Here is a 23,251-nt window from a genome sequence, read left to right as displayed (position 1 = left end):
ATTCATAATGTTTGGATTCGTTTTTTGAGTGTTTTGTTGTGTTTTGTAGAAATAGAGAGAGAGAAACAAAGATAAATAAGTGTGTGTTAGAGATAGTATGTATGTTTGAATTTGTTTTTGGAGATAATTTAAAATAAGTATTATATATTTAATATTATGTTTTGGGAGACAAAAATTACTATTCATTGTCAAATCATGCCTTTTTTATATATATTTATATATATATATATATATATGTGTGTATATATATGTATGTTTTTATACTAAAACAGTTAAAAACACCTAAATAAGGTGTTTTTGAATGATGGCAAATATTGAATATGTTTTGACTTATATCGAAAATAAGTTGGAAATGAAAACAAACATAGTGATTATGTTTGGAGCGAGAACGAAAAAGTTAAACCTTTTCTAATAATTATAGCTCTAAATGTTGGAAAATGGGCACATAAAAATAAAATATGATAGACATGGGGCTACCTGCATTTATAGTTCACATAATTAAATCCTCCACTTTCTGCCCATGAAAGTGATTGAAATGTCCTCTCCTGGATTCACTTTAATTTGCTAATGGAGTTATTGGTAAGTGGTTCAAAATTTGTTATTATGTTTGGTTTTACTTTTAACTTGTTTTGGTGTATTTTGTGGAGATAGAAAGAGAAAAATAAAAATAAATAAGTATGTGTTAGAGATAGTGTGTATGTTTGGATTTGTTTTTAGATATAATATAAAATAAGTATGATATGTTTAATGTTGTTTAATGGGAGAAAAAAACTATTGTTCATTGTCAAAGCATGTCTCTTCTATATATATTTATATATATGGATGGGTATTTATATAAATTATCTTTAAAATCAGTTAAAACATACTAAATGTTTGCCGTCATTCAAAAATATCTTATCTGGATGTTTTTAATTATTTTAGTATAAATACATACATATATATATACATATACATAAATATATATAAAAAATACATGATTTGACAATGAATAGTAGTTTTTGTCTCTCAAATCACAACATTAAACAAACAATACTTATTTTAAATTATCTTCAAAAATAAATCTAAATATACATACTATCTCTAACACACACTTATTTATCTTTGTTTTTCTCTCTCTATCTCCACAAAACACAACCTTAATGTTTGGATTCGTTTTCTAAGTATTTTGTTGTGATTTGTGGAGATAGAGAGAGAAAAACAAAGATAAATAAGTGTGTGTTAGAGATAGTATGTATATTTGAATTTGTTTTTGAAGATAATTTAAAATAAGTATTGTTTGTTTAATGTTGTGATTTGGGAGACAAAAATTACTATTCATTGTCAAATCATGTCTTTTTTATATATATTTATGTACATGTGTGTGTATATATATATGTATGTATTTATGCTAAAACACTTTAAAACACCTTGATAAGGTGTTTTTGAATGATGGCAAACATTGAGTATGTTTTGACTTTTTCCGAAAATAACTTGAAAATGAAAACAAACATAGTCAACAAAACACTCAAAAAAGCGTACATTGAAATTAATTTAACATATGTCCATAAATAAAACCAAACATAAAACTTAATAAAAAAACAAAAAAGATTACAGTTAACGCTATAAGGTTAATTTATTAGTCAAACATGATTAGAAGACCAGCTAGACAAACATGTCAGCACTCAGCAGCATTAACTGGCAAGTAGAAATACTTAGCACCAAACGGCGCAATAGATGCTGTAGAGTTGATTGACATTGAGATGCTGACAAATTCCACTCTGAGGATCAACTTACCTACCAATACCACTCTGCCTAATACTACCCAACTCTGATTCTCTTGCTCATGTCCTGATTCTCACGCTCAATTTGCAGACGGACATAAGACGAGGTTCTGGGCATGGCGGCTGCTGCTACTCCTACTACTGCTGCTTGTCTTTGCTTCCCACCCAATGGAAATTTCCGAATTCGGTCTGCCGGATTCTGCAACCGCCACTACTCCTCTCAGTTTAAGGGGCCTCGGAGGCTCAGTATTCGCTCGGATTTGGAGTCTAACGTATCTGACATGAGAGTCAACGGTAAAATTTATGATTTTTGGGAACCCCCAGTTTCGAGCTTCATCGAGTTCTGTTTTTATTTTTGATGATGAGCTTCGTGGTTTAGCTTTGTTGCTAGTATGATTCCGGATTTTTTTTTTTTTCCTGATTGAATTCGTTTTGTGCTTCTGCTGTTTTTGTTGCTGCAGTTATGATGTTTCTCTATCATGTTTCAGTTTTCTACTTCTCTGAATAAAATGAATTCCTCCCCTGCAGCTCCAAAAGGTTTATTTCCACCGGAACCTGAACATTACAAGGGTCCAAAGCTCAAAGTGGCGATCATCGGAGCCGGGCTTGCTGGTATGTCAACTGCGGTCGAGCTTTTGGATCAAGGCCATGAGGTTTTTACGCCAGCTTTGTCTACTCCTCCACTCCACCCCCAACAAGTACAAGAAGTTGGGAAAAAAATATAATAGTTTGACAGATCTGTTATTCATGTTATTATGTCATTTTCCATCTATTCTCAATTTGACAGGAACATAGGAGTAATTTATTGACTCTCTCTCTTCTGAAACTTAATTGATAAATATATCTGGAGGCTAAATTTTTTACTTGAGGTTTCGCTCCTCATTATTTCTAATTAGGTATTGGATTATTTTCTTGGTAGGTTTGCGTGACATGGAACACTTTGATATTTGCAGGTGGATATATATGAATCAAGATCCTTTGTTGGTGGAAAAGTGGGTTCATATGTCGACAAACAAGGAAACCACATTGAGATGGGATTGCATGTTTTCTTTGGATGCTATAATAATTTATTTCGCTTGATGAAAAAGGTAAAATCAACTTTTTCTTCCTTGCTGGCTCGCATATGAGTTGTCAATTTTGCAGGCCAAATAATCTAAGTTAGATACTAACATTTGACTCTGCTATCTCCAGAAAGACTGTTGTAAAGATTTTCGTGTATACGCCTTTTCTATTATGTGGAAAACAGCAGACAATGCCATTTAACATCTGATCTGCTGCTTGTTCTCATCCATCCAGTTGTAACCTCTGTTTCTCATGTTAGAGTGAATATCCTGAAGGTGAAGGGGACAATTATCTTGAAGAATAAGAAAGAAACAGTTACCATATTAAATGAAAATGTAAAATAAACTTTTGCAAATGCCTCTGCCTATTGCTAATAGTGTACAGTTGATAAAGTTCCTATAGGCTCTCTTTCTACTAGAGCAGAATTGTAGTTGTGCTGTTATTTTTGCTATGTTTCATAGCTGCTCCGATGCCTGATCTTCAGGGTCACTAGGTCACTTGCATGAACGTGCCTCTTACATTTCAGAAACTGTTCCTTGCCAATACTTAATAATATTAAAACTAGACATACTTGTATCTTATAGTGCTGGAAGTTATTAATGGAATTCGTGCTGTGAGATTCCTGTTTAGCTTGCAGGTATTAGAACATAATATCTGTGCACTTCTTTTGGTTCTCCCTTATAGCTTACCAGCAGAAATTGCTGAATTATGGTTCATAGGAGGAAGATCATTAATAAATTTATCTTGGACTTATTCGTATGGGATTCATCAAGTAGATCATTGTCTAGTGGCTGCTTTAAGCGCAATGGCGAGTGTTTGCAGTCCGCATCTGTTTGCCCAGATTATATAAGCATACTGAAGTCAATAATTATGCATCTTGTTGCATTAGTAGTTAGATCAACTCCTATTAAGTCTAAATGGTCTCTAATTATTTTTTAAATTTACTTAACATAGGTAGGTGCTGATAAAAATCTGATTGTGAAGGATCATACTCATAGTTTTGTTAACAAAGGGGGCCACATCGGAGGTACAATGAATACTTATTTAATGCAAATATAATCTATCATTTTTTCCAATGCAATTGTCCATTGGAACAAATAAGTTTCGAGGGGGAAGAATGTTAGACATTGCTTGTCTAATTGAAGTCCATATCTATCTGCAGAACTTAATTTTCGTTTCCCAGTTGGAGCGCCACTACACGGAATTAGGGCATTTTTGACGACAAATCAGCTCAAGGTACTTGCTATTCTGCATGTTCCTGCAGTTTCATGATACTCAGGATTATTCAGAGAACTTGTTTTTTCCCAGAATATCCTATCTTGCAAATTTTCCATTATGCACGCTTAGGTATTTGAAATTCAGCTGAATCTCCATGTGCTGTAATGTGTAGATTCACCTCTACTGCTTCAGTCATCGAATTTCAGACGTACCTTTTCCAAGGCACGAGTCATATGTTTCTTTTTAGTCCATAACCATTTTATATTATCAATTACTTCCCTACCTCCTTCACTTCAGTTTGAAACTGGTCTTAATAATTAGTTATTGCTTTTCCCTACCCCTACCCTTTCTATCCAGCCTGAGAACAATGGGGTTAGAGCCAGAAAGCTACCTTTTGTTTATCCTGCCCTGTTTCTTACTCCGCTTTCTAATCCAGCCTGAGAAATATGGTGTTACTGCTTTTTGGCCCTCTTTGTTCTAATTGTTTATCTTCCACTATCGCTGTCAAGTTCACAATGTCACATCAGGTCATGTGTTCCTAATTTTTGTGCAGAATTACCACACTAGTGTATTTTCATAACTCTAATTTGTGCTTTCTTTATACATCAGATAATAGAGAAGCGTTACGCGTTCACTTTATTAGTATTGTTTAAACAAGTTGAAGAGAAGAAGAAAGAATGAAACAAAACTGTCTAAACCTACTTATTGGGTGGAATTTCCTAAATGTTCTGATTGCTATAATTTCGCAGACTTATGATATAGCAAGAAATGCTGTTGCTCTTGCCCTTAGTCCAGTTGTAAGGGCTCTTGTTGATCCAGATGGCGCAATGGGGGATGTAAGAGATCTTGATAGTGTGGGTACCCCTCTCATCATCTAGTTCCATCTTTTTTTCTTTCCTCTCAGTTTCATGTGCTAAGCCACAGAAGTTGGCTGTACTGCAATTCAGATGTTCCAAAAAGAGAGCGTCAAGACAGCCTTAGTGCATGTGTAACAGCATACATAAAGTAAAAATGATATATTCAGTGTTGGCCACATTGCACATTAATCAGCTCCTGTCTCCATTTGTTGCAGTTTCAATATTAGGTCTGGGATTCAAAAGTTTTAGATATCCTTTTATGCTATTTTTTGTCCACACTGATTAAGTGGGACGGCTCTGCTTACCTAATTTGAATATGAGAAAAAACTGTATGCTAAATGCCACAACTCTGCACTCATTACTACAGCTGCCCAGAATCCAATCATCCGAAAAATTGTCCTTGCATTTCATTTTCCTTTTTCCTTCTTGTTTTCTTCATGCTGCACAATTTCACTACCACATTCCGCTGTTACCTTATATTGGGACCAATAGTTTGTGTTTCTTCAGTAGATTCATTGCAGAGCCTTCTCTTTTACCAGGTCTCTCTGCCTCCTATCAAAGCTTCTGCTTTTTCATCTCATAGATGTTGCTTCATATATGCTAGTGTAACAGAAAAATAAAAATATGATCAGAGAGCCTTGATCCTCTGCCTTTAAGATATTATGTATTTAACATTTGAGCTACTTCTTTGGTCCACATATTATGTGACATAAAAAGGTTGGACCATGCATTTACAATCAAAAGAGCATGCACTTTTATCTTTTGATTTATATTTTATTTATTTACTTTTCATTTCCATTGTTAACTTGGCTATGTCTTTGCAAGCAGGTAAGCTTCTCTGACTGGTTCTTGTCCAGAGGAGGGACTCGAACAAGTATCCAGAGGCTGTGGGATCCTGTTGCTTATGCACTAGGATTCATTGACTGTGACAATATTAGCGCTCGCTGTATGCTCACAATATTTACACTTTTTGCTACTAAGACCGAAGCTTCCCTTCTACGTATGCTTAAAGGTTCTCCAGATGTTTATTTGAGTGGTCCCATCAGAAAGTATATCATGGACAGGGGAGGCAGGTACAACTGAAATATATGAAGAAACTTTATCTGCAAGTGTTGTTGATTCTTTATTTGGTGTATCAATTAATTTTGACTCTGTCCTTAACTCTTTGTTTGTGCAGGTTCCATTTAAGGTGGGGATGCAGAGAAATTCTTTATGATAGATCTTCTGATGGAGACATATATGTAAAAGGGCTTGCCATGTCCAAGGTAGATGATCCTTATTTAAACTCTTTCAATATTTACCTTCTGCTATTGATGTTTAAGTGACTTGGCCTTCCAACTCAGCCCTTTTGATTCGGCAGTGTACTATCTGAATTCTTAGCATCCTCCATTTTCATACTGCAATTGGTTTTGAAGGAAACAATTCCATCTACGTCATTTAAGATTGAGGAACTCCCAAATCTTTAAGGTTTTACCCTCAGTTGATTCCTCCATGTAAATTTAGCCCCCCCAATGTTAATATGTATTGCTGTTTGAAGACAACTTATTATTTTCACAGATGCATAGACAATCCTATGGATATTTCTCTTCATGAATTGTAAATGTATTGATCCAAGAAGAAAGCACTATTGGCAGAGAACTGACATTATATTTGTTATCTCTGTTAGTGTCATTCCATTAGTAGATTCGACAAGGATCTTTCTCTGATTCTCCTGTGTTAGGAAAATGAAAATAAGAGAAATATCATAACATAGATTATTGCTTTCTGGATTTCAGGATATGTCTTTATTAGTATTTAAACAATCAGATTATGAGAAAACCACAATTTTTGCCATTCAAATTGATAGTGAATTGCATGACAATTGCAGACGCTTTAAATTGAAAGGCTAAAATTGGACAGACAGGCAGTGACTGAAAAACTGTTACTATGTAGGCTGATTCATATATTTCTGTTGGTGTGAGTGTCTATGATAGTTTTTGTCCAGGCATGAGGACTAATGACTCTACCGCTTTGTTCAGGCTACTCAAAAAAAAATTGTGCAGGCTGATGCATATGTGGCAGGTTTGTATATAATCTTAGCTGAATATTTTCTCTTCTACTCTCCAGTGGGGTGAACTCGAGGTTATAGAAAATTTATATGTGATTGCAGCATGTGATGTCCCTGGAATTAAAAGATTACTACCGCAGAATTGGAGGGAATCTGAATTCTTTGATAACATCTATAAACTGGTTGGCGTGCCTGTTGTCACAGTGCAGCTGCGATATAATGGCTGGGTTACTGAGTTAAGGGACTTGGAACGTGCACGGTACTGCCAACTTTTATCATAGTTAAAACTTTATTGGCAGTAGTTTCAATATTTAGTTCAAGCAACTTGAGCTTTGCACTTAAAATTTGTTACTCTGAGATGGTCAGGCAATTGAGGCAAGCTGCTGGGTTGGATAATCTCCTTTACACTCCAGATGCAGATTTTTCATGCTTTGCAGACCTTGCACTCACATCCCCTGAAGATTATTATCTTGAAGGCCAAGGCTCTTTGCTTCAGTAAGAAACATTTCAAAATTTTTATGTTACATCCATTTTTTGTTTATATAGGAAAGACCACTAACAATTCCTGTGATTGTGAGGTACAGGCTAATATAAGCAGTCTATTTTGTTGTGGTTGTTTTCTGCTCAAACCTTGTTATTTGGTGGTCTTACAGATGTGTACTTACACCCGGGGACCCTTACATGCCTCTCCCAAATGAAGAAATTGTAGAGAGAGTTTCAAAGCAGGTTGGTGATTCTTGGCAATTCATTAGCTCTTCAGAGAATCTCTGAAGCATAGTAGTCTAAACTTTAAAAATCAAAACCCCATCTCCTTTGCCCTGGGCCTTCTCCTCAAACTGTTAACTCTCTTGCCTCTGTGTGATTGAGTTCATGTAGCCATGGACTCTTTCATGCACTCAGGTTCCATATATTCCATGGTATGGAGAATGGGTGGATGGAAATGAAGGAATGAATAAGTCTAGGCCACAAAATTGCAAAACGTTTTGAGGAATTTTATTGGTGCAACCACTTGACCCATAGCAACTAGAGGAGTGACACAAGCAATGTGCCCAGCAAGCGAAGCTGAAAGTAGAGTTTAGGGAATTCCATGACAGGTTGATGGGGATGGGAACACATGGAACATTGATTGGAATTGAAAGAAGGAAAGGAATTGGTCCGTCTTGTATGGACATCTCGATAACCCTTGTGTAGGGACACTAGAGCCACTTAGAAGCCAATGCCTGCAAGAGACAAGAAGAAAAAATGAAATCCTCACAACTCAAATCTTTGTATGATACTATTTGGCTATGCTGGTCATGGATCTCCCACAGTGGGTGCTAAGGCTGGTGGACTGGAGGGTGGTTAGAGGAATTGCGGCAGATGGAGGATGCATGTTGGTAGGGGGCAATGGATACGAGGGAGCAGGTGGTGCGGTAGGAAGGTTGGTGTGGGCAGCAGGTGTTGAGGGGAACTGACGAGGTGGAACAAGATTGCGGTAGAAATTATAAACTATTGATGATCGTGGTAACAAGAAATTATAGAGTGAGGATTAATTTGATATAGGGATGCATTGACAATTAAGTTTTGGAGGGTAACATTACTCCACTCATATTGGTCTATCATTTGTGGAGTTGAGTTTCTGTCAGCTATTGAAGCTAGTTACAGAAAGTTGTTTATTTTTCAACTCCTATTGTTTTATGTGGTTGGATTTAATATTACAACACCTGAGAAAATTTACAAGCTTATTATTACCTTTTGGGGTTGGTGCTGAAGCTAAGGCTGGGCCAGGGTGGTTTGGGAGGTCTGCTCATTTCTCATTGTCAAATCTAACTTTGTCTTGCTAACTATGAGTTCTTGATATCAGGTTTTGGATCTGTTTCCATCTTCCCAAGGTTTGGAAGTTACATGGTCCTCAGTTGTCAAAATTGGACAGTCTTTATATCGTGAAGGACCTGGTAAAGATCCATTCAGACCCGACCAGAAGACGCCAGTGAAGAACTTCTTCCTCGCCGGCTCTTACACTAAACAGGTGATAATGTGTTTGATTATTATTAGAAAAGTTCTACAGTTATACCCATGGTATATGATCAATCTTACACAACTATGTCGAGCATTTTAATCCTGAAGCTACCATCTTATTGCTTACTATATTGAGTCACATATAAAAGATGAAATACAATTGCACGAGAGGGGCCCATTATTCTTATATGTGATACAATACCAGCTACACTCACTGGTTGCTGTGAGTTTTGGGTATTAACTTCGATTGTTGCGTCATTCGAAAGATTTTGCATCCCATCATTCAACTTTTCTTCAACAGGTCAATTAGCATCATTTGGTGGAACGTGGATAGAAGTAGTGTACAACCTTGTCAAGGAATATGTGCTGTGTTGGTTTATAACTATCAAATGTTCTGTTTTTACCAGGATTACATAGACAGCATGGAAGGAGCAACTCTGTCTGGCAGGCAAGCTTCTGCCTACATATGCGATGCAGGAGAAGATTTAGTCGCATTACGAAAAGCTCTTACTGTCACTGAACTGAAACAAACAGCAGGAGCAGCTATGAGCTGACCCTTTGTCCGATATATAACACAAATTCAGCAAGGCTTTATCAATACGTGCAGGATACGGTTCCATGCGGTTTGTCGAGGGGGCGCCAAGGAAGTTGATCTAATGTAGTTGAGGTAGAAAGCCAGCATGTGGGCTGAGGTTATGTATACTTCCATTGAAGATCCCCAAAGGCCAAAAGTTTCTGCAAGTATCTGCTCTGAATAATTGTTCATACTACTGATTAATCGGAACCAAAGAATCAGCCTCGTGTAATTTATGGTTTTAAGTTACTCTTTTGAAAATTGAAGCAATTTCCCTGGTTATGTCCTTACAGAAAAGTTTACTTTATCTTGAGAGTGTGTTTGGTTAAGCTCTTATATCTTACAACATGAAGCTTATAAAATAATACTTGGATAAAATAAAATTATAAAACTTATAAAATATTAATATTGATACTTTTGTAATTAATATTAACAAAAAATGAAGGAATTTGTTAATATCGGAATTCCTTATTTGTTTATATACTAGTTTATAAGCACCTCACCATCTTATTTTTTGATTTTATAAGTTTTTTTTAAATAAAAAATAATTATCAAACACTATGTAATATTTTATAAGATATTTTTAGAAAGTTTATATGTTCAGCCAAAAATCCTCTCGAGTTGTAGTTTTCAAAAATTTAATATAAAGGTAAAAAAATGTTGTAAAGGATGAATGTTGTTAATATGGAGAACAACTTTTACTTGTTTGCATGACATAAATATTTGCACGTACGAGCAAATGCAGGAGTGTGCTGAAATGTGTCAAATGTGTTAAGTCGTGACTGATGATTTTTTTTTTAGTTATTTATGTAATATTAAAAGACAAACAAGTAAATAATTATAAAATATTGATGACAAACATAGGGTCAAAAATTTATCTAACACCCTTGGGTTGGAACAAATTGGGTTCTAATTAAGGTTTTTTTTAAGTTACAATCCAATTTTTTATATATTTTTAATTGATTGACTCATTTTGAAGTAAGTAATATTGATGCGGCTTGAATATGCGACCTCATGGAACAACCTTAGATTTGGTCATATAATCACCCCAAATCGGTGATGGGTCCTAAGGATTGAAACACTTACGTTAGGATCGTTAGGGTCGTTCCCGATTAAAACTCTTTGACGCTCAAGTTAGTTTGGATCGAGATAGAAATATGCGATTAGAAGGTGAACGGTAAAAAATAGTTAATGCTAGTTACCTCAAGTGAATTGTATTTGAGTATTTATAGGGTCCAATTTGATACTGTCGATAGGGTCACGTGTAGCAATTTGGGAATCTCTCAGTCTTAATGAAGCAGTGCACAATTCTTCCTGCCTTCTCAGGTCGGTCTACAGGTTAAAAGTGTTGGACGGGCCCGGCAACCCGATCCATGACCTTACACGCAGATCCTGATGTAATATCCATTTTATCTTAATGAAGGGACTTTTTTGTTCTTTTAGCATGTAATAAGGGTAATCCCATCAAATATATTGGTGTGAATAATGTGAAATATGGGATCCAACCTTACAAAATAAATGAAGCCTTAATGGAAACTGTACACATGAAATTGCAAGAATGAATTTTTATGTACAAATTTAATAGAAGATGTGTAATTGAGTAGTAGAGGTATAAAAAACATCTGTAATATTTGTGTATATGAATGTGTGTAGTCTCACGTGGGGCGCACGTGTTCTCCATTGTTGTCAAACGAACAGGGCACAGCAGCAGATGCAGATCTGTCGTCTCAGTCTCTCTTTCTCCCAAAGTTACAGAAACTGAAGGTGGTCTGCGGATCCCATACATACTGCGAAGGGGGGGTAGAAATAGAGAAGACGAAGAACTCGCTGTGGTAGCAATTTGGAGATGGCGGCCTTCATGACGGTTCTAGAGTCTGATCTAAGGGCTCTTTCGGCGGAGGCTCGCCGCCGTTATCCCTCCGTCAAAGACGCCGCTGAACATGCAATCTTGAAGGTCCATCTCTCTCTCTTGTTGTTGTCTTCGATTGATTTTAGCTTCGTCATTTTTCTAATCTTTTGATGATCAGTGGGTGCTGCCTGCGGCATGATAAGTTTGACCCCAAAAGTGAACACTGGGGTTCGAGCTTTATAATTTTAACTGACGAGTAACTTTATTTGAAAATTCAGCTGAGATCGATGGCCAGCCCGGATGAGATTGCCCACAATGAGGATATTTTGAGGATATTTTTGATGGCTTGTGAAGTTAAAAATGTTAAGCTAAGTGTGATTGGTCTGTCATGTCTGCAAAAGCTCATTTCTCACGATGCCATTGCCCCTTCTGCTTTGAAGGAAATCCTTTTCACTCTCAAGGAAGTAAGTGAGAAGTTAAATGCACTTATCTGCACACTTGAATACCAAACATGTTTGGAACTCGATGTTACTTGAAGTGCCATATGCTGTACCTGATGCTTTTTGGTCAACATGAAGGCACCATGGCGTTATTAGTGGCTTATATAAAGCACGTCCCCATGCCCAAAGAGAGAAAAATTTTGACCTCTAAGTTGAAGTTAGATGCAGCTCAGGATTGCTTTTGGCCCACTGTTCCTTAATGACCCTTATTGTAGTTTCTTATTGTTGTCTAGCCTTTATATTACATTTCAGGTTTCCCCTGTTTTTTTAAGTCTTTTGTCACCCACATCAAATCTGTGCTTTATCTATCTCATTTTTGGTCTCTAATTTCTGTTACTTTGATTGTCAGCTAGATAGACAATTTCATTGCATATTTGCCATTAGATTCAATGTTGCTAATACTGATGCCGGAAATTAGCAATGAAGTTTACATCACTGTGTTACTCAAGGAATTATACTGTTTCCTATGTTTAATAATACTGCAAGTTTCCTTGTTATCTGATTAGCACTTGCAAATCAGTTATTCTTTATTATTCAGTTGCTAGTGATCAATGTTTGTGGTCACAGAGGCCTTTGGATGAGCAGGAGATTATCTCCAAGCCTTCTTGATTGGGTAGCTTTACGGAAAAACCTTGTGGATATGCTTGCTAATTTTTTCCAGATGGGTTCTAGCATAAAGTGTTGATTCTACTTTTACAACTTCAATCACTAGCAAGAATAATTAAATTAAGGGTGAAGATTCTGATCCTATAAGCTGGAAAGAATTTTGTTTGTAAGATTTTAAAGATGATTCTATCGTTGGGGTTGCAGAAAATATTAGATAACATCATTCCCATGCTCAAAGGGCTATCACTACGTAAGATGTTGCCAAAGTCAAAAAATAGAAAGCTGTAGTTTTGAAGTAGACTTTGGGAGTGCGTGTAATAGGGTTTGGCTAGAAAATATTGCCTTAACGGGGAAGTAGTTGTTGAGGTTCCCTAGAGAATCTAACTCCACACCAAGAGCAAGTATGACAGCATTGATGTTCAGCTGCCTCTTATCTAGTCCTTCAGAAACAAAGTCTCAGGTGTACAATATTTTTTTGCTGGTGGATTGTATATGGAATAGATAATGGAGCAAATGTAAGCTATAAGAGGATATCTGACAGATGATGCACCACTATGTTTTGCTGATCTTTGTGTTGTCCTTTCATAAAGGGGCTTCTTTTGATTTACTGGAGAGATGATCAGGTTCTACAGTCTTATCTTTTTTATGTGGTTTAGAGGATGTGAGGAAGCACATAGATAAGATATTATTGGACTCATCTGGTTTCTTTCCTTTTCTTTTTTCTGTGTCCCTGTGACTTAGTATATTTAATCAAAAAGGAAATGCATATAATTTTGGAGATTAGTACTTAATTAATAGTCGCTCTTTCACAAAAGCCATACAAGTTGATACTCGTTGGCACAAAGCACTAGGTTTGTTAAACATTATACTTTTAGTGGACCTCTACAGAGATTGTCAAGCCTTTTTCTTTTTTTTTATGTTATTTATTCTAGTTCTTCCTTGTAATCTTTCTTTATCTTAACATAAAATCATTTTTACTCTACATGAAAATATGTATTTGGCAGTGGTGTTGTCGTGCGGGAGGGTTGGCAATGAAGTTTGTGGTTTTAGTAACAGAAAATATTTATGGTTCTTTCTTGTTTTAGCCAAATAGAACAATTACTGCTCGAGAAGTGGGTAATATATGCGTATAACTATTATGAGTGGAACACTGTCTTTTGAACATTATTAGCTACTACACAATGTGGTCCAAGCTTACCTCTTCCCGTCAGGGAATCTTACTGTATATGCTGGGAGAATTTGGAAATGCTGTTAAGACACAATAGATGCAAGCTTGGTACAAGTATTGGATTGAACACTATCTTTTGAACATGTAAAGCATATTTCCATGATATATATACGTTGTCATATGTGCTTGAACATGCTAAATGGTGTTTCGAAATGTGAATTGTTTATAGCTGTTGCCTCTATTAAATAAAAACATTTCATCATGATATTGGTACTTCTATTCTCATCAAGATCTGTTAGATCTTTGAGTTACCCTTCCAACCTACCCCCACCTAAACAAGTATGCTAGATAACTTCTAAAACATAATGTCTACTCATGTTAAGCACATTTCTTTGTATATTCCTATTCATATGTGCTTGCAAGAAGCTAATTGGTGTTATGAATCCTAACTGCTTATAACTGTTGGTTAATTAGACTAGATCACTTTTAAGTGAACTTTCAGTTTTTATCCTCATAATCTTCAGAGTCTTTAAGTTCCTCTCCTCAATTGGCCCCCACCCAATCAAATATGCTAAAATATTTACAAATGGAATATGTACGCATATGTACTTGTGACGTGCTATATGGTGTATCAAATGTGAACTGTTTATAGTTGTTGCCTCTACTAAATAAGGTAATTTTCATCCAAACTTTTGAACTGGTTCTGTTTGATGCCTCTATTAAATAAGTTAATTTCATCCTAATTCTTCCATTTTTATCCTCATTATATGATCTTTGACAGCTCTGATTTCCCCTCCCTGACAACCAATGGAGATATGGTAGATAAATTTTAAAACGAAATTATCATATAGATGCTGGTCAAGGTTTTTAGCCTAAGAGAGAACCCCTCCATTGTGCAGCATTGTTTTCCAATACTGAGTATTGTTCTTGTTTTAGTTCTAATAAAATAGAGATTTTTCTTGTTCATTTACCATTTTTTTGTTCTTTCATCGGGATGTTTTCAGTAGTCATTTTTTATTAGTTTTTCCTTGTCGTTTAAATGGACGGTGTGCTTCTAAATATTGCTATCTTACATTCCCTCATTTCCCCCTTTTCTCCTTTTCCAGCATGGTGAGATGGCAGATGAGAGCATTCAACTCAAGACCTTGCAAACTATACTCGTAATATTTCAATCCCGTCTACGACCTGATAATGAGGTAATATTAAATCTATGATTCTTTGTTATTGATTTACATATTCCATGTTAGTTTAACTATCCCATGTATTCTTATGAATGATATTGGTGGACACAGCCCATAATGGGAATACCTTGATGTAGTATCTTTAGCAGAAATTTCTTACCTGGAAGTTTAGGATGAAATTTATTAAGATTGTTATTGGACTTCCGTGTTAAATTTGGTTGATATGGTTGTGAATCCCTTCTTATGAGACATAGAGAAATTGCCTCTTCTTGTATTTCAATATGCCAATTATTAAGTTTTGTCCCTGATTTAATGTTTATGGAAAAAAAGTACCACACATGCTAGTAAACTGATTCTTTGATACAGAGGTTAACCAGAAATATTGAACATTTTCTTGTATGGAGTATGAGATGGTAACACTATATTATTAGGTTATATTTTGGCAAAAGACTGAAATCCATGCTTAATTGCTAGTTCTCTTTTTCTCTTTGGAGTTTGGACTGCTTTGATATCATTTTTTCACATATGCACCTTTATTCTTGTAACTCCTAATAAAGTAGTCATCTATAGGTGATGGGAAATATTAAGTTCCAGTAGTCATCTATAGCTACCAGACTATACAATTTGGGTTACTTTGGATGAAAACATGTGTGCTTGCTTCCAAATTAAGTTCACAGTACTTTTGTTTGGATTTTATAATCTTATGTTTTTTGATACTCCATATTCAAAGGATTATATGGAACCTTATATTGTTTAATAGTCCATAGGCAAAGGCATGGTTAGAAATGCAATATTAAATATATTCATGGGTTCAGAGAAAACTGCATGTCATTCTTATGATGTTTTACATCTATGTAACAAAATAAGATTAATTAAGAATTAATGTACAATAGTATGGTGCTTGGTGGACCTAAGCTGGCATGGTGTTTAAGCATGCATGTTTATTGCTTGTGTCTTGCTATATAAGCTAAACTAACAATGCATGCCTAGCAAACACAAAATTATACAAATAAGGTATTGAAAAACATATTACTTCTTTCATTTGCCTCGTGTGACATGGTAGCCATGCTATTGCTAGAATTTTCAATGAGCCCAAGCTGGCTTGAGGCTTCGAGCTCGACTTGATTCTTATCAAATTATGCTTTGTACAACGTCAAACAAGGCTGAGCCCGAGCACAGGGTCAAAGCTTGAACTAAAATGCAACCAAGTGCACGAGGTAGGGGTGTCAATGGGTTCGGGTTAGTTCAAGCAACTGAGTGTGAGGTAGGGATGGCAATGAAACTAGACTCGCCCCATTTGGGACGAGTTTTAAAGCTACAATCACGGCTCTAGATGGATCTCAGGTGTTGGTATTTTGGAGCTTGGCTCTATGTGGACTCGGTCCCTTTAATAGCACTTATATCTTTTGTCAATTGTATGTATATATATTTATATGATGCATAATTACACACATAAAAAATGTGTTTATTTCATATATACTTTCATGTAATACACAAATTTACTTTATACTAAATAATGGTATATATAAGTATACTTTTTATTAGTGTATAATAAAAGTATGGATATTTGAAACTTGTAAACTTTTATAAACTAAAATATGCATATATAGATTTATAAAAATAATAGTTGAATGTTTGTTGAGATTTGTGTATATCTTCTTCTATCTATTAGAGATAAGTAGATGATTTATTTGTAGTTATCTAAAAAATTCCCATGAGGCAGTTAATAAAATACACAAACATATTTTTCTTCCTTTGTACATGGTACCAGAGCAAGTTCTGTAGGAAAAGGAAAAGGGGGGTGGGAGGCTACCTCTTGTGCAAATTGAAGAAGGCAATTTATGGCCTTAAGCAAAGTTGTAAAGCTTGGTTTGAAAAATTTAGTTTCTCCATGCAGGTCATCTTTTTGTACTAAAGAGCGACTGAGAGAGTCAGGTATGGTTATTCTAGTAGTGTATGTTTACCACATTGTGATTAATGGGACTGATAGTGGAGGCATAGAAGACACCAAGGCATACTAACGAGCACACTTTGTCACTAAAGATTTGGGACAACCAAGATACTTCTTGGGCATTGAAGTTGCTCATAGCAAAAATGGGATAGCTCTGTCCCAAAGGAAGTATGCTTTGTGAACTCTTTCACAAAGCTAGTTTGCTTGGCACTGAGCGTGTGGACACACCTATGGATTTACTTATGGAAAGATGATAGTGACTATTTGGAAGATAAGACCAATACAAACGATTCTAGTAAAGTTGAGTAAGTCAGTTTGTGGATAACCACGAGTTATTTACTGGGAAACTGCTTCTAGGATTACATAAATGGGGCTCTTGGTAAAGGCTTGTTGTTAGAACGACATGGATGCGGACTATGTTGGGTCTGAAGATGACATGAAATCTAGTTCCGGATATTGGATATTGCATCTATGTTGGGGGAGATCTTGTAACTTGGAGCAGCAAGAAACACACTACATAGAAAGATCGAGTGCAGAAGTGAGTAGACTGCGATGGCTCACGCTACTAGTTAAATTTTTTGGTTAAAAATTTGTTGGGAGAGTTGGGTTTCTCAAATAACGACCTTGTGCCTATATATTGTGACAATCAAACAACCATTCACGTTGCTTGTAATCCGTTTTCATGAGAGAAAGAAGCACATTGAAGTTGATTGTTATTTTGTCCATGAGGCGGTTATGAATCAGACAATTTGTACTGAGAGCAGATCTTTTTACAAAAGCTTTAGGAGCAAAGTTGTTCAGGGGCTTGTCTCACAAGCTGGACATGATTGATATCATGCTCCAGCTTGACGGGGAGCTTTAAGATTTGTGTTAGCATTATTTGTGTATATCTTCTTCTATCTCTTTGGATAAGTAGATGATTTATTTCTAGTTATCTCAAAATCCCCATCCTATATAGAGGTTGGGTAATTCAATAAAATACACAAGCATATTTTTCTTTCTTTTTACATTGTTAATTAGTGGTTGTACTAAAAATCTGAAAACACAAAACAACTTTGAATATGCTTGAGCTTGGCTTGAACTCGCTTTAGTTTCTAAACCAAGCCCGATTTTTGTGCTAAAAGACTTGAACATGTTCAAGCTTTGAGGAAATATTGTATAATACCAAGGTGAGTGTGTTTTGAGCAGACTCCGGTCACTCGGCTTGACTGATGGGGTATTGCATCTTGTCTTTGATGTATTTTGAATTTGCTATTATTTTTTTGCATTAACTGACTTTTCTTGTTGTCCAATAATGGACGTGTTAGATTACAGTGATCTATTAATTTGGTGGGCTTAAAAATTTATTTTCCTTTGTCATGAGCTTTTACTTCTAAAAGAGCCTATTTTTGTTGAGAACACAAATAGCTCATTCAGTTTAGTCAATATGGACATTATGTTTTAATGGGAAACTAGTTAGCATGGGTTTATGGATATGTCTGATTTAGTGCATTGTTTTGACTTGACTTTATTGGCAGGAGAACATGGCTCATGCGCTCGGTATCTGTCTCCGACTCCTTGAAAACAATAGGTCATCTGACAGTGTGAGGAAGTAAGTAGCTTTGGCATCATATTTATGCATGTGTAGCCTTTTCTTTTCCTTGGGCACTCTTCAGTTTCTTATTCTACAAACTTGCTAATGCATGTACACTGAGAAATGTCTATTATTGTGTTTTTGGGAACTTATCCAGTACGGCTGCAGCAACATTCAGGCAAGCAGTAGCGTTGATATTTGATCATGTGGTTTGCGCAGAGTCACTGCCTGCTGGCAAATTTGGTTCTGGAGGATACGTCTCTCGAACCAATTCCGTTACTAGTGATGTTAGTCGCAACATAAAGCGCTTAGAGTATGTGAAAGTCATTGAGTATATTCTTACTTATGACCATAGAAAAATACTGTCTATCTTGTCAACTAATACTTTTATAGCACCCTATGTGCTCTTCAGATTTACTTTGGCATTCTTCTTTGGATATGGAGATATATTCTCTTAGATGTGCATGTTTGATTAGAATGACATTGTTCAAGGTCTCCTTATAGACTGATTGAACCATGCACCAGTAGGTTGCTGGAGTTGGAAGTTATTTCTGGAGAGCCATCATTAATGAGGGAGACACTTACTAAACCTGGGAAACTTGGGCTTTGCTTACTCGAGGACTTGACAACTCTTGCTGCAGGTGGATCTGTATGTGCTAGATTTACATTATTAGACAGCATTTTTTGAATTTTAATCATTGATGTTGTTTAGAGTCAGCCAAAAGTGTCACAGTTTTCTTCAGAGTGCATGTCATCAGCAATAAATCCAGTGGTAACTTTTGTTTGTTTCTCTTTTTCCAGGCTATTTGGTTACGTGTTGGTTCCATTCAGCGGTCATTTGCACTTGACTTACTTGAGTAAGGGGTTTTATCATTATTGTTTATTTGCACACACATGCATATATAGGTTTTAGTAGGTGCTATCAGTTCTACCACTTCTAATAATTGCTCTCTTTCCTTCAGGAGACTCTATTTTGTGCCTAGTTTTAACAAAACTAGTGGTTCAATTTCTTATATAATCTAAAATGCATGATTAACCCCATCTATGAACTTTTCGTTGTTATTCTAATCTTAATGTTAGGAGAAATGACTTCTTAAAGGATGTTTAATTGTTTCTCATGACAAATGTATAAATAATTAATAGCTTGTCTTAATTGCAAATTTTCAGGTTCGTATTATCTAATTATGTGGTACTCTTCAGGACTTTGATTCCTTTCGAACAGGTACTTGTGAAACTTTGTTGGGCTGACATTTTAAATTTCAATTGTAACTGTCCTTGTCTAATAGATTGTTGAAAATTACATATCCCAATTATTCTTGTCTAATAGATAGTTGAAAATTACAGGTTCTGCGCCACCAAATATGTTCACTTCTCATGACATCACTTCGTACAAACTCTGAGGTCGTTTTCTAGTTAATAAAATGCATTTGCAATTCATATAGTTATGAACAATTTTTATGTCCTTAGAAAGGTCCCCTCATACATATATCTTTATTTTTTCTTTTCCCAAATTTGTTGCTATTAGATTGAAGGGGAACTAGGAGAGCCTTATTTCCGCCGCCTGGTTTTGCGATCTGTAGCTCATATCATCAGACTTTATAGTTCATCCCTGACTACTGAATCTGAGGTATATTCTTTCTTGTTTTCAGAAAACTTTGATTACATGGTTTTCCAAAAACAAATATTTGGCATTGAAAATTCACAAAGAACTTCCAGTCTCCTATATGCTATAGAATTATCAACAAATGAAGAAGGTTGGACCAAGAATATGTTTGTGCATACTGAGGGAGAAGAAGAAGAAGAATTGTGAAAGAAATGGAAGAGGAAGAAGGTGAGGAGATGGGCGAAGAAGAGATAGAATATGGGAGAAGCACATGGACATGGAATTAATCAAAGATCCTGCCTGATATTGTTTTGGTGGTGCTATCCATCTTTATTAAGGGGATAGAATCATCTATTATCTAAAGCATCTCTTATCAAATAGAGATTGGCACCTATTCACAGTGTTGTAGCCTTGTTCCTGTATGTCTACCTTGAGTCAATATTAGCTTCATTTTTACTACCACCTTATTTTGCCATCTGCGACAAGGTGGTGCTGTGGGAGCTATACTAACATAATTGATACCCCCAAAAGGCAAGACATCAAATCTTGGGACCAGCGCTGGAAAACTAACACCAGATCACCATAACCACTGATGAGATACAAATCAGTGCTTTATCTTTTTAGCAAGGGTATGTTAGAGTTATGGAAGTTGGAAAAATACTGTTTGTATTATCAGCTGTAAGGAAACACCAGAAATTCCAACATATATTCTAATATTTAGGATATTTCATGTCGAATAAAAATGCGACAAGATGTAAACAATCCTTTTATAAGGTATGGGGATCTGCAGATTGGCCCCTTGGTCTGTAAACATGAAAATACAAGCCCATGCTGCTTTTTATCTGAAACCTTGACAGAGTACTCGTTTGAATTGAGCTTACTTGTGATTTTTCTAGACTACCAACACCTTTGAACCAATTCAAAAGGAGGAGGGTAATAGGAGTTGTGGAAATTGCTAGGAGAAAGAGTTGCATGTCTATGGGGAGGTAATTGCAGAATCCCCATACCTTAAGCCGATGATTTGCATGTTTCTGCATATATCTGTAACATTGTATGTATAGACAAGCAGAAGAGTAAGTGGTTGGAAAGAAAAGATCCATTTTCTTGAATAATACTAAGTCACATTAACCTATCTTGGCTACTTGATGTTTGTCATCAACCACTTAAAACATGAACACTTTCATGCCCATCATCTGGTTGATGTTGATCTGTACTTACTGACCAAGATTTCCACAAAGAAATCTCCAAGCTCAACAAAGAAATTATATTAACCTATGTGCTCATTTCGACAAACTTATCCTGTTTACTATTTATCTGCTAATATAAGTACATTTTTCTTGAATAAAATAGGTGTTTCTCAGTATGCTAGTGCGAGTTATAGCTATGGATTTACCACTGTGGCATCGGATTCTGGTCCTTGAAATCTTGAGGGTAATGCCAGCGAATCCAACAACTTAAAGCAAATAGTTTTGCTTCTCCGGTAACTGCATTCTAAAGCTAATTTTTGGAGGTTTGCCATTTGACAGGGGTTCTGTGTGGAAGCACGCACCTTGCGTATTCTTTTTCAGAATTTTGACCTGTAAGTAATAATATCTGGTCAATGCTTTTATCTTTATCTTGTACTTAAAAATGTGTTCTAGGATATTGTCAAGAAGAAAAAGTATGTTCCTTATTCACGTTGGTTTAACAGCAGTTATAATAATACCCATGTAGAAAATGCATATACTTGTTCACAATAACCAAGTTTGGAGTGATAGTCTGGTTTGTTAAGAGGTGTTATTGAGAACTTCAGTCAGTGAAACCCTGTTAATTAATATAAAAGAACAGTAAGTAGGTATACTGTTAGTGTTTTTTCTTGAGGTTGATTTCGTCAAGCTTCTTAGAGCAAAATCCACTCTACATGATTTCTCCAATTCCCAATTTCTCTTCTTATCTCATTTCCTCTTAATTTTTTCCTGCTGATTGTAACAATGTCATTTTGATTGCATCCCTTTTGTTGTTCATATCTTTACTATGCACTTCCCCTATCACACTGTTATCATGTTCACTTAATCAGATGTTTTTGGTTTGTTTTTGTGCTGTTGAAGTGATTTGCCGTCCTTCATTCTCATGCAGAATTCAGAGTTGTAACACCCTGTCCCTCATTGGTTGTGGGAGAATGTGGCAATTAGTGTTAAGGCCCAACAATTAGTGTAAAGTGCCTTAATTAAATCTTTCCTCTCGATATAGGCTTGAGCATTTTGAGCTAACCAAGCACTCTCAATTGTATTCACAAGTTCCTTGAACTAACCATGATTCATTATGGTACTGGAATCACTATCTTCTTGACTTGGACTAGACTTGTGGGTGGGTAGCATGTCATTAATTAAATGTGTTGGTGGCATGACATATCTGAGGGAGGGGGTTTGCTGCAACCTAGCCCCTATTGGATGGGGATAGTTGAATGATAGTATATATGGAGATTGGCTCATGACTTAAGCATTTTGGGCCATTCTAGGCTTCTAACACAAGGTTCTTACATATGGGATTGGAGTCATCACTGCGCTATCCACCTTGGGTGAGCTTGGGTTCATAAGTGTGAAAACCGAGGAAGGTAATGTATTTGAATTAGGGAAGTTCGTAATCTTGCCAGAGAAACTTTAGGCATAGAGCGGACGTGTCTTGGCCAGTTTGTATCATGACCATGGGCTCAAAGGTTCTCTTTTGCAAGGACATCTTAAATGTGGGATTTTGCTCCCTTTTCTAAACGTTTCAGACCGCTAAATTAATTTTAGGGAAAATTACAGCATTCTTCTTAAGCATTACACCAAGAAACCCATAAAACAGACATATATATATACATTTTTTTTAATTAAATAGTCTTATTCCTTCAATTTTTTCATTCCAATAGTGAAATCTTTTCACTAACTTATTGTTGACTTCTTAGATTGAGAAATCTTGATGAATTTATTTCTTAGTATAAACTTTTTCCTTAGGTTGTCAAGTTCATTTATACCAATCATGATTTTACTATTAATAAACTAAGTTTTTTGGAGAAAAATATTTCTTTTGTTTTGGATGTATAAATTATAGTATATTAGTTTTTAAAATAGAATGGAGAAAACAAAATGATTAAAATTTGTCCAAGTTCTTGAATTAAGTTTTGTAGAAGTTGTTTTTATAAATAAATGAGTACAACTAAAGAAAATTGATTTTGGAATTGAGATAAAGCATTTCTTGATGCAAGATTTTTGAGGGAAATTTTTTTTAAAGATAGGGTAAAAGTTATTACTTGAGTTTTCTAGGATGAGGACTGAAAAATAAT

At 35.7% G+C, this 23,251-nt stretch overlaps 2 protein-coding genes across 3 annotated transcripts in view; both read left to right on the top strand.

Annotated features, from left to right (window-relative positions):
• Positions 1–1,698: 1,698 nt before the first annotated feature.
• On the top strand, positions 1,699–9,823 carry ZDS (zeta-carotene desaturase). The gene is made up of 14 exons (XM_011080435.3): positions 1,699–2,054; positions 2,289–2,413; positions 2,714–2,848; positions 3,777–3,849; positions 3,985–4,058; positions 4,790–4,894; positions 5,726–5,970; positions 6,075–6,162; positions 6,916–6,958; positions 7,047–7,203; positions 7,311–7,439; positions 7,598–7,670; positions 8,788–8,952; positions 9,350–9,823. Exons 1-14 carry the CDS (start codon positions 1,877–1,879, stop codon positions 9,494–9,496), a joined length of 1,737 nt encoding a protein of 578 aa, XP_011078737.2. The 5' UTR covers positions 1,699–1,876; the 3' UTR covers positions 9,497–9,823.
• A 1,354-nt stretch (positions 9,824–11,177) lies between these two features.
• LOC105162431 (ARM repeat superfamily protein) overlaps positions 11,178–23,251 on the top strand; it is a 37,656-nt gene continuing 25,582 nt past the window's right edge. Inside the window, exons 1-12 of one of the 2 annotated variants that reach the window (XM_011080437.3) lie at positions 11,178–11,470; positions 11,644–11,829; positions 14,746–14,835; positions 18,289–18,362; positions 18,502–18,657; positions 18,873–18,993; positions 19,146–19,201; positions 19,512–19,566; positions 19,689–19,745; positions 19,870–19,971; positions 21,298–21,378; positions 21,474–21,526. In XM_011080437.3, the coding sequence (XP_011078739.2) occupies positions 11,363–11,470; positions 11,644–11,829; positions 14,746–14,835; positions 18,289–18,362; positions 18,502–18,657; positions 18,873–18,993; positions 19,146–19,201; positions 19,512–19,566; positions 19,689–19,745; positions 19,870–19,971; positions 21,298–21,378; positions 21,474–21,526 (1,139 nt within the window). In that variant the 5' untranslated portion in view covers positions 11,178–11,362. Of the gene's footprint in view, positions 11,471–11,643; positions 11,830–14,745; positions 14,836–18,288; positions 18,363–18,501; positions 18,658–18,869; positions 18,994–19,145; positions 19,202–19,511; positions 19,567–19,688; positions 19,746–19,869; positions 19,972–21,297; positions 21,379–21,473; positions 21,527–23,251 lie in introns of both variants that reach the window. The other variant, XM_011080436.3, reaches the window with a different exon arrangement.

Source organism: Sesamum indicum, linkage group LG1 (genome assembly GCF_026168435.1).
Source record: "Sesamum indicum cultivar Baizhima isolate 11 linkage group LG1, ASM2616843v1, whole genome shotgun sequence".
In the NCBI taxonomy this organism is placed as follows: Eukaryota; Viridiplantae; Streptophyta; class Magnoliopsida; order Lamiales; family Pedaliaceae; genus Sesamum; species Sesamum indicum.
This window is presented reverse-complemented; position numbering and strand designations above follow the sequence as displayed.

Bases quoted from the DNA above. Each gene is read 5' to 3' on its own strand.
- ZDS (XM_011080435.3), top strand. From the start codon at position 1,877: ATGGCGGCTGCTGCTACTCCTACTACTGCTGCTTGTCTTTGCTTCCCA. The intron at 3,850-3,984 runs GTACAATGAATA...ATCTATCTGCAG, and splicing joins CAAAGGGGGCCACATCGGAG to AACTTAATTTTCGTTTCCCA. The intron at 5,971-6,074 runs GTACAACTGAAA...TTGTTTGTGCAG, and splicing joins ATCATGGACAGGGGAGGCAG to GTTCCATTTAAGGTGGGGAT.